Source organism: Heloderma suspectum, chromosome 6, assembly GCF_057233095.1.
Source record: "Heloderma suspectum isolate Gila_16-S chromosome 6, 16-S_ref, whole genome shotgun sequence".
Classification (NCBI taxonomy): Eukaryota; Metazoa; Chordata; class Lepidosauria; order Squamata; family Helodermatidae; genus Heloderma; species Heloderma suspectum.
In genome coordinates, this window is record NC_139463.1 from 114,440,545 (window position 1) to 114,452,288 (window position 11,744).

Here is an 11,744-nt window from a genome sequence, read left to right on the forward strand (position 1 = left end):
TGATCTGCAAGGGGCATGCTGGAATTGAGTCAGCACAGGTGGTGGGTGAATGGCTAAGCAGAGGCTTGCCATCCTCCTGTGGCAGTTCTGCGTGGGCACCTTTGGTGGTTATAGGGTCAGTGAGCATTCGGAGGCACTGTTTCAGGTGACTGGTAAAGCCTGAGGCTTCCTGCTCAGGGTTTTGCAGCCCCAGTTGGAAGATTACCTTTGAAGCCAACTCTATTCACCCACTCACAGTTTTGCAACTCGAGAGGAGGTGACAAGGGGAGGCCTCCCATCCCCAAATTGGGGAGTCCTGAAGGGTGGCGATCAAAGATGCCACTCTACAGGCAGTGAATGTCTCACCCAATACAATACCAAGCTACTCTGGCTTAGAGAAGGTGCCCACTTAGTTTGCCCTTTGCAGACCAGAGCAATTTCAATAAATGTGGCTCAAATTTCATACCAAATACTTGTGTCTCATCTCTTTTATTCCCCCCCCTCTCACCCGCAATCAATCCATTCTAAGGGAGAGGAAATGGAAAATACCCAAAGGTATCCCAGAGAAGAAGAGATAACTACTAGCAGACATGGTAGCCATTGTATGTGCCCAGAACATCTTTTTTATATTGTTCAAAGACAGAAGCAGATTTTTTTTTCTCCCTCTTTACATCTGGGACGGGGAATAGTTTTGGGCCATGGGGTGAATTGGTTCCAGTCAAACACAAGGGGGTCTGTATGACAGCAGTGGGGAGGGACACATCCAAAAGTGTGTAAGACTATGCCACTGCTGGCATGTGTTTCTGAAGTTACGCAGTCTGTAAAACAGTCACACACACATGCACACACACACACACACACACACACTGCAATCAGGCTTTTTAAAAGAAGAGGAGGTGGTCACTAACAGGATTTGTATTCCTATTCCACGCATGCTCACTTTCTCATTGATTTCTTTCTAGGAGTCACTTGGGGATATCCTGAATGTACCTATTTACGTGAACTCTTCCTCCAATGCAGTGGATTAGCTGCATTAACATGGGTTGGACTAGATGACTTTTGAAGTACCTTCCAACTCTATTATTCTTTATTCTATTTCTCCTCACCATTATAGAGCAGCAGAATGTAGCAGGGAGAACAGACAAATATGTTTGTTTCAGCAGTTCTACTACTGCTGAGGTGTCATGGAGTGCAAAAACATTGCATAAGAGTAGATCTCCCCCGTAATTACCACAATCACTATAATTGATTCGTCTTCTACAAATGGCTTTCCAGAAAAACAAAAAGAAAAATAATCAAGTACGTCTGAAATACTTATTAGTCTCCCAATGTGCCATGTAGAGCTGTGATTCAGAAGAAGAGACAGCAGGGCTCTATTATTTTGATTTGTTTTTCTCCTGTCAAGCTTCAAATGGTGTCAGATGGTAGCAATGATGTTGATGTAGAGAGAGACGTGGGGGACCCAATAATGTCTAGACGGGAGTTTGCCATCAGGATGGTGCTGCTTCCAATGCTGCTGCTCCCAAACATGGTGTACAAAGTGCACGCTATTAAGTGCACTGGAAATAAGCCTGCATACATTCCACACGAGTGGTACCAGCCAGGTGATTTCCTGATTGGTGGGATGGTATCACATATTTATTATGCATTTCCCAAAGTTTTGTTCAACAGGCATCCTTCTCAGGAGTCAATTAACTTCCCAATGTAAGTAATTCTCCTTGTCCCCAAATATAATCTTTAATTTTATTTTTGTGTTTCTTTATATTTGTATGACTGATTGCAAATTACTTATTATTTTAATATGTATGTATGTATGTATGGAGGGTGTCAGATGGGCTCCACTTCCATAGGGTGGGAAATGTCGCAACCCACTTCATCCATCTCTATAAAAAGTGTGGATGTGAATAGAGCTCTGCAATATTTTATTAAGCTCCATATTAATGTCACTGGACCTGTACATTAAGTATACCCACCTGAGCTTTGACCTCCTTTGTTCTAGTCTCAGATATAAGTAAACAGATGGATAATCTGGTGGCCAAGGAGGCATTCCTTGTGGGGTGTGATGGAGTGTTGTCTCTCCCTCCCTCCCTCTCTCTCTCTTTTCAAGGTGATCTTGGGCAAGTCTGCATGTAGGCATAGGCCCACGACTGATACTACCCCCGCTTCCCTCTCATCCCTCCTGACACCAGGGCCTACCCAATTACACAGGGCCCCAGACCTTCTGTACTGCATTTTCTGGGGGCTGCAGGGACTGCTGTGGGGAGGAGGGGGGAGGGAAATCCACTTCCACCAGTCTAATTTTGCACACACAAAGCAGGAACCAACCCATGATATTGATTTTGCTTTTCATCTGATATCATTTATTTCATTATCTTCTTGTGGGTTCCATTTCACACCTTCTTCACACCTTTTTAACTTTTGCCACCCTGGCTCATCTGAAATGGCTCTATACCATGTCCTCCTTACATCTCCAATCATCTTCATTGCTTTACTCTATGGAAAATTGTAGTGGGATCTTTTCAGACGTTTCCGGTAGTGGTAACAACTCTGTCGAATGCCTTCCCTATGGAAGCCCCCTGCTTACAACACTGGGTGCCTATAATGCCAGACAAAACTTGTCCCTTCACAAAGGACCTTGGGATTGACTGACGTTTTGTTTTCTATATTTTGACTTTGTTTCGAGATAGATATACTTATCTGTTTTTGAAGTTGTGAGTTTTCTCAATGGTATTGAGTTGGTTTAATCCTAATACAGTTAAAAATAATGTTGCTCTTAGGTACTCTGAGTTATTTGTAAGAAAAGTAGGATATCAATTTTATAAATGAAATTAAAATAATCGAATGTTTTCTCTTCCATACTGACATTTACATGTGCTGGTATTTATTATTTATTACATTTTTACATCACCCAATTGCCAACGCATCTGGGAGGTTCACAACAGTTAAAACCATGAAATATATATAACTATGTGATAAAAATATAAAACTTTTAAAGTACAGTTTAAAACCAAATTGAAAAACCAGTAGCAGTGTAAATATCTAAAAATACAACTTTAAAAAAAACAAAAACAAAACCCTAAATGAATAAAATGGGAGAATAGGGAGTGGACTGGGTGTCAAAATTCCTTTCTTCTTAATCCTTCAGACTTCATTCTTCCTTCCTCAGTGCTCAATTATGTCTAGCTGAAATCAGTCTGTCAATTAGTCATCCAATCAACTGAGAGCCAGTTTAGTGTAACAGTTAGCATGGAAGCCTAGAACTGAGAGAATTGTCTTTAAATCCTCATTCAGCTGTGATGCTCACTGTGGGACATTGGGGCCAGTCGCTATGTTTCTCTGCTTATAATCTGGGTTGTTGTGAAGATAGAGTGGTGAGTGGGGAATGACACATGTCATTCAGAGCTCTTTGGTATTGTTGTTCAGTCGTGTCCGACTCTTCGTGACCTCATGGACCATAGCACGCCAGGCCTTCCTGTCCTCCGCTCTCTCCCGGAGTGTACTCAAATTCATATTCATTGCATCGGTGATGCTATCTAGCCACCTCATCCTCTGCCATCCCCTTCTCCTTTTGCCTTCAGTCTTTCCCAGCATCAGGGTCTTTTCCAGAGAGTTTTCTCTTTGCATTAGGTGGCCAAAATATTTGAGCTTCAGCTTCAGTATCTGTCCTTCCAATGAGCACTCAGGGTTGATTTCCTTTAGGATGGACTGATTGGACCTCCTTGCAGTCCAGGGGACTCGTAAGAGTCTTCTCCAGCACCACAGTTCAAAAGCATCAATTCCTTGGCGCTCAGCCTTCCTTATAGTCCAGCTCTCACAGCCATACATTACTACTGGGAAAACCATAGCTTTGATTAGACAGGACCTTTGTCAGCCAGGTGATGTCTCTGCTTCTTACTATGCTGTCTAGGTTGGCCATAGCTTTCCTCCCAAGGAGTAAGCATCTTCTAATTTCATGGCTACAGTCACTGTCTGCGGTGATCTTGGAGCCCAAGAAAATAAAATCTGTCACTGCTTCCATTTCTTCCCCTTCTATATGCCAGGAAGTGATGGGGCCAGATGCCATGATCTTAGTTTTTTTAATGTTGAGTTTCAAACCAGCTTTTGCACTCTCCACTTTCACCCTCAGCAAGAGGCTCTTTAGATCTTCTTCGCTTTCTGCCATTAGGGTGGTATCATCTGTGTATCTGAGGTTGTTGATAATTCTCCCAGCAATCTTAATTCTGTCCTGTGATTCATCTAGCGATGTCAGAGAATTCTGCCATGGATCTCAGTGAGGCCAAATGCCAGTGCATTCGGCCCCCCGAAATCCGTGGCAGAACGAAGACCCCCGCCCCCCCACCCCACAAAAGGTGTGCGAAATGGAGCAATTACCTGCTTCCTACTTTAGCGTTCCAATCCCCTATGATGAAGAGGACATCTTTTTTTGGTGTTGGTTCTAGAAGGTGTTGTAGGTCTTCATAGAACCAATCAACCTCAGCTTCTTCAGCCTCAGTGGTTGGGGCATAGACTTGAATAACTGTGATGTTGAATGGTTTGCCCTGGGTTCGTACTGACATCATTCTATCATTTTTGAGATTGTACCCCAGTACTGCTTTTCCCACCCTTTTATTGACAATGAGTGCTACTCCATTTCTTCTAAGGGATTCTTGCCCAGAGTAGTAGATATGATGGTCACCTGGATTAAATTTGGCCATGCTTGTCCATTTTAATTTGCTGTTTCCCAAGATGTCAATGTTCAATCTTGCCATCTCATGTCTGACCACCTCCAGCTTACCTTGATACATTGATCTTACATTCCAGGTTCCTAAACAATATTGTTCTTTACAGCACTGGATTTTCTTTTCACCACCAGACACATCCACAGCTGAGTGTCCTTTCTGCTTTGGCCCAGCTGCTTCAGTCTTTCTGGCGCTACTTGGAAATACCCTCTGCTCTTCCCCAGTAGTATATCGGACACCTTCTGACCTGAGGGGCTCATCTTCTGGCATCATATCTTTTAGCCTTGTGATACGTTCCATGGGGTTTTCTTGGCAAGGATACTGGAGTGGGTTGCCTTTTCCTTCTCCAGTGGACCACATTTTGTCAGAACTCTCTGCCATGACCTGTCCGTCTTGGGTGGCCCTGCACGGCATAGCTTATGGCTTCACTGAGTTACGCAAGCCCCTTCGCCACAACAAGGCAGTGATCCATGAAGGGTATCAATTTAATCTTTGGTATTAAAATGTAGCAAACCAAAAACCATGTTTAAAGCTCATTGAAAACAGTAGGATGAAGTTAGTAATGGATTGCTGCCTAAGGATGCAATCCTATGTGTGATTATCTGGGAGTAAGTGCCCTTGAACATGGTGCATAGAGTTGTCCTGATAGTAATTATTGGATCAGGGCTTTCTATTTTTAATTGAAAATGACATCACAACAACCTTTGCCAGTTTAGGTGGGCATACCAAGCAGAGTTTCAACAGGTGAAGCTGTCCATACAGCATCTTTATGCTCGGGTGGGCGTGGGGGGGGGGATTGTGTTCTGAAAATGACTGTTTTAAATGCCATTATTTTCATTTCACAATATATTCTAATTTTATATTGCCAACAGAGAAAAAAGCACGAATAGAGCATTCTAGAGGGAAAGGATTTTCACTCTTTCCTTTCCTGAGCTAAAGAAAAACTGAGCACCACAGCTGCAAAACAACTGTTCCGTTACTGCCTTCCTTCACTTCTAGATGTGTTGCAAGCTATAAAGAGCAAACCACTGTAAAGAAACACACATTGATTTCATTTTGTACTGTCTTTTTATTTGATATATCTAAAATAATGTGGTTATAAGCATAGAAATATCCTGCAGAATAGATGAAAATTCAGTAAAGCACCCAAAATGGGAATACATTTTTGGATCACTTGTGTCTTGAAACTACTTGCTAAAAGAAAACTAGGAAGTGGGCAAGCCTTAAACACACCTGTTCTGTCTATATCTTCCTTAAGGGAACGGCCATAGCTCAGTGGTAGACAACATGCTTTGTCAACTGAATGGCCCAGGTTCAATCCCTGACATTTGTTGGTAGAGTTGGGAAATATATCCTCCCAAAACTCCAGAGAGCTGCAGCAAGTCACTGCTGAGCTGGATGGAACAGTGCTCTGAATCTACATAACACAGTTTCCTTCCATATTGCTTCTTCTGTTCACCCATCCATGGATTTCAAGCTATAAAAAATGAGATGCTGAAGATTCAAAGAGATCCAGTTGGCTATGAAGAAGATGCAGTTTCAGGAGCACTCAGGAAGTGGCAATGGTTCCAAAAGCTGTAGTGTAAGCCTATAATAAAGAACACAAGAGATAGAAATACTGAAGATGAATACAGTGAAATTAAAGATAATGTTTGATCCATTGTACCTAGACATCTCCACAGAGAGCTTCAGCTAATGGGTAGCACAGAAATGTAAGAAATTAATTAAATACAAACATACATACATACATACTGGTGTTCTGAGATATTAACATGATTTGAGCCGAAAATTGATCCAGACATACCTAATTCTATGATATACAAGCCAAAAGGCATAATTCAACAAAAGGTAGCCACATTTTCTTTCCAAAAGGACTCAGTTTATTACTACCAGTGCTGTTTATGCTCTCTACTTAAAGCCAGGGAGCTGAATCTTTCGAGTAGACCAGTACTGTTATACATTGAGTTTTTGCACTGTTTAATTCTCCCATGAAACAGGAAGTCACTTTCTTTGCAGAGTGGTGACAAAGTTCTACCAGCACATCCTGGCTTTGGTGTTTGCCATTGATGAGATCAATGAGAATCCCAAGATCTTGCCCAATATCACTCTTGGGTTCCACATCTGTGACAGCTACTTTAATTCAAAGATGACCTACCGCACCACTTTGGACGTGCTTTTCACCTCACATCAGCTTCTTCCCAACTATAAATGTAGCATCTATAAAAAAGTAATAGGAGTGATCGGAGGACTTAGCTCAGATATCTCTTCATGCATGGCAGACATCTTAGGACTTTACAAGATTCCACAGGTAGGGTCATCACATGGGAGTTATAGGGATACCCTCCAAACTCCACTCTAATTTCCCTCATTTTCCAGTTCAAGTTGATGATTTGTAAGGATAGAGTATTATGGGGGTGTCAGGTGCAGGGGAGTAAAGGGGGCTGTAATATGTGGAGTTGCATTGGGGCATTATATGGGTATCCATATATCTGTATGAGGAAAGGGAGGTTCCAAAGGTCCATATTTAGTCTTACTTGGAGTAGTCCATCACTGTCTGTTTTATATGCATAGAGGACAATTGCTCCAATAGTTATAGGAATGAATATCTAGAAGAGTCATTGACCAAGTGTCCATGTCTGTATAAGTGTGCATGTGTAAAGGGTGGGGAAAGCTGTCCTCAAAAGAAGTAAGTTGGTGATGAGGGGCAAGAGCCCATATATGAACCAAAATTGGAGAGCTTTCAAGCATATATTTCAAATATGCCCACTGCACATGAGGTAAAAAAAGGTAAAGGTGTCCCCAACCAGTCGTGTCCGACTCTAGGGTGTGGTGCTGATCCCCGTTTCTAAGCCGAAGAGCCAGCGCTGTCCGAAGATGCTTCCGTGGTCATGTGGCCGGCATGACTAAACACCGAGGTGCATGGAATGCTGTTACCTTTCCCGCCAAGGCAGTACCTATTTATCTACTTGCAATTTCTTGCTTTCAAACTGCTAGGTTGGCAGGAGCTAGGACTGAAGACGGGAGTTCACTCCGTCATGCGGCACTCGGGTCTCGAACTGCTGTCCTGCCGACCTTCTGGTCTGCAGTTCAGCATCTTAACCACTAAGCCAAGGGTGGAAAAATGCTAATCCAGAAAATTGTCTTGCCATTCTTTACTCAACTTAATGGGCAGAGGTCCATGGCAGAGTGAAATTCATATCCATTCTATTTCTCTTAGCTGCTGGCTAGAACACCTTGTTTATAGATGCCATACTACACTGCCAATGAGTTTATTTCTCCTTATTCACCTTTTCCTTTTTACCCCAGCATTGACATCTTTTCTCTCTCTGGGCTGGAATATTTTGCATCCACAGATTCCACAGATTCCACAGAGCCGCCAGCTGGGGCCACCCGCATCAGGACATTCAGCCGCTGGGCAGCCTGCAGGGACACAAATGGCGGCTGCCATAGCTGCCGCCATTTGCATCCCTGTATTTTGCCATGATAGGCTAAGTAAATATTTACATAGCCTATCACGGCAAAACCCCCCCACAAAACTGCAGACACAAATGGCGGTGGCTATGGCGGCCATTTGCATTCCCTTTTTCTTGCTGTTTTTTTTGCCAAAAAAACGGCAAAAAAAAGGAAATGCAAATGGCGGCCACCGTAGCCGCCGCCATTTGAGTCCGCTGGTTTTTTTTTGGGGGGGGGGTTTACCGTGATAGGCTACGTAAATACTTACATAGCCTATCACAGCCTCCGCAGGGATGCAAATGGCATCCCTGCATTAGCCGTGATAAGCTACGTAATTATTTACATAGCCTATCATGGCTATAATGAGGGAGCCAATGGCAGCCGCAGACGCAGACACCATTCGCAAGTCAGTGCAGATGGCAGCAGGTAAATGCTCCATTTTGCACGCCTTTCGTGGGGTCGGGGCCCGGGGGGCTTCGTTCTGCTACGAATTTTGGGGGGCTGAATGCACTGGCATTTGGCCTCACCGAGATCCATGGCGGAATTCTCTGACATCCCTAGCTATTTTACCTTCACTACTGAAAGAATTCACTCACTCAGGAAAGTGGAACTACTTTTAACATTATCAGTCTCTGTAAACTGTTGTTAGATTGTGTTATGTATACAGGAGCACCCAAGGAAGACTTTTCATGGTTGAAACAGAATCATACCAGGCATCCATAGACTGCTAGATCTAACTTTTCTGTAAAATGGACTGCCAGATATAATTGATATTGCTGTATTTGAAAAATTGTCCGATTGTCTACAGTTGATATGGCTGTTTTGAGAAACCATTTAGGATGATTGTACCTAAATGGGTATTATAAACTTTTCAAAATAAACCATTAACTGGTCCAGTGCAATATTGTCAGGGTTTTTTTACACTTGGGGTGTTCATTTTGACTTGATTTCTCAAAGAACTTTAGCAGGGTGATAGGTGTGGCTGCCACCACCCAGAAATTTAAAACAGGCAGGAATTCAACAGGTGAAGCTTTCAACAGAATCATAGAATAGTAAGATTGGAAGGGGCCTACAAGACCATCGAGTCCAACCCCCTGCTCAATGCAGGAATCCAAGTCAGAGCATCCCTGACAGATGGCTGTCCAGCCTCATCTTGAATGCCTCCAGTGTGGGAGAGCCCACCGCCTCCCTAGGTCATTGGTTCCATTGCTGTATTGCTCTAACAGTCAGGAAGTTTTTCCTGATGTTCAGCAGGAATCTGGTTTCCTGTAACTTGAGCCCATTATTCTGTGTCCTGCATTCTGGGATGATCAAGAAGAGATCCTGGCCTTCCTCTCTTTGACAACCTTTCAAGTACTTGAAGAGCGCTACCATCTCTTCCCTCAGGCTTCTCTTCTCAAGGCTAAACATGCCCAGTTCTTTCAGTCTCTTGTCATAGGGCTTGGTTTCCAGTCCCCTGATCATCTTTGTTGCCCTCCTCTGAACCCTCTCCAGTTTGTCTGCATCCTTCTTAAAGTGTGGTGCCCAGAACTGGACACAGTACTCCAGATGAGGTCTAACCAGCACTGAGTAGAGCGGAACTAGTAGTTCATGGGATCTGGAAGCTTTGCTTCTATTAATGCAGCTCAAAATAGCATTTACCTTTTTTGCAACCACAGCGCATTGTTGGCTCATATTCAGCTTGTGATCTACAACAATTCCAAAATCCTTCTCACTTGTAGTGTTGTTGAGCCACATATCCCCATTTTGTAACTGTGCATTTGGTTTCTTTTTCCTAGGTGCAGAACTTGGCATTTATCCCTATTAAATGTCATTCTGTTCTTTTTAGGAGTGCACGAAAGCCACTTACCTGGTCTCGCAGCTTGCTTCGCGGTGGGGGGGAGGCGCTTCGCTGCTCCCCCCGAAGTTCAGGCCGGGAGGGGAGGCTTCCTGCCTCGCCCGGCCGAAATTCAGGCAGAGGAGGAGGAGCCTCGCCTCGCCCAGCCGCGAAATAAAAAGTTTTTTTAAAAAAACGCCCCCGTGATAGGCTACGTGACGATTAACGTAGCCTATCACGGCTAGATTTGCAAAGTCAGCCGTGATAGGCTATGTAAATCGTCACGTAGCCTATCACGGGTGACTTTAAAAAAAAAAAAAGCGCGTACGCAAATGGCGGCCCCATAGGGAGCCGCCATTCTCATTCCTTATTTGGTTGCTGTAGTCTATGTAAAACTTTACGTAGACTATGGTAAAAATAAGGGCAATGTAAATAGCGTTGCCCTTATTTTCGCCGTAGTCTACATAATCTTTACGTAGACTACAGCGACCAAATAAGGAATGCGAATGGCGGCTCCCTATGGGGGCTGCCATTAGCTGTACGCGCTTTTTTTTTTTTTTAAAGTCACCCGTGATAGGCTACGTGACGTTTTACGTAGCCTATCATGGCTGGCTTTGCAAATCTAGCCGTGATAGGCTACGTTAATCGTCACGTAACCTATCACGGGGGCGTTGTGTTTTTTTTTTTACTTTTCTTGGAATGGCAGCGGTGGCAGCCGGTCGAAAGACCGGCTGCCGCCCCTGCCCCTGACGAAGACCTGACGAACCGCCGCCGGGACCCGCCGCCGGGAGGGACATTCGGGAAAGGTAAGTCCCGTCCCGGGGGGGGTGCGGGGTGCGGGGGGGTGCGGAGAATTTCTCCTCGAAACTACTTCGGGGGGCCAAACACATTGGCACTCAGCCCCCTGAAGTTTCGGGGAGAAATTCTCCCCCATCCCTAGTTCTTTTCAGCCCAGCGCTTCAGTCTATCAAGATCACTTTGAATTTTCTTTCTGTCTTCCAACGTATTGGCTATCCTGTCCAATTTTGTGTCATCTGCAAATTTGATCAGCATTCCCTGCACCTCCTCCTCCAAGTCATTAATCATAATCTTGAAGAGCGCTGGGCCCAGGACTGAGCCCTGTGGTACCATGCTCATTACCGCTCCCCAGTTTGAGAAGATCCCATTGATAAGCACTCTTTGAGTCCAATTCTGTAGCCAACTGTGGATTCACCTGAGAGCTGTTTCATCTAGCCCACTTTGAGCTAGTTTGCTCATCAGGATATCACAGGGCATTTCATTGAAAGCTTTGCTGAAGTTGAGGTATATGATGCCTACAGCATTCTCACAGTCCACAAGGGAGTTTACTTGATCAAAAAATGAGATCAGATTCATCTGGCAGGATTTGTTCTTGACAAATCCATGTTGGCTTCGAGTAATCACTGCATTGTTTTCAAGGTGCTTACAGATGGATTGCTTTATCATCTGCTCCAGAATTTTCCTAGGGATTGATGTCAGACTGACTGGTCTGTAGTTCCCAGGTTCCTCCTTTTTACCCTTTTTGAAGTTAGGGACAACATTAGCCCTTCTCCAGTCATCTGGCACTTCACCCGTCCTCCATGATTTCTCATAGATAATAGACAGTGGTTCTGAGAGTTCTGCCAGTTCCTTTATTACTCTAGGGTGCAGTTCATCTGGCCATGTAGATTTGAACTCATTCAAAGTAATTAGGTGTTCCTTGACCATATGCCTATCGATCTCAAGCTGCAATCCTGCCCCTACAGCCTGTACTTCACCTT

The 11,744-nt window shown here is 44.0% G+C and overlaps 1 protein-coding gene across 1 annotated transcript; it reads left to right on the forward strand.

Moving 5' to 3' along the window:
• The first annotated feature begins 1,474 nt into the window (after nt 1-1,474).
• LOC146342624 (vomeronasal type-2 receptor 26-like) lies at nt 1,475-8,009 on the forward strand. The gene is made up of 3 exons (XM_084807940.1): nt 1,475-1,683; nt 6,714-7,005; nt 8,004-8,009. The coding sequence occupies exons 1-3, from the start codon at nt 1,475-1,477 to the stop codon at nt 8,007-8,009; spliced, it is 507 nt and encodes a 168-aa protein (XP_084664066.1).
• Nucleotides 8,010-11,744: the final 3,735 nt, after the last annotated feature.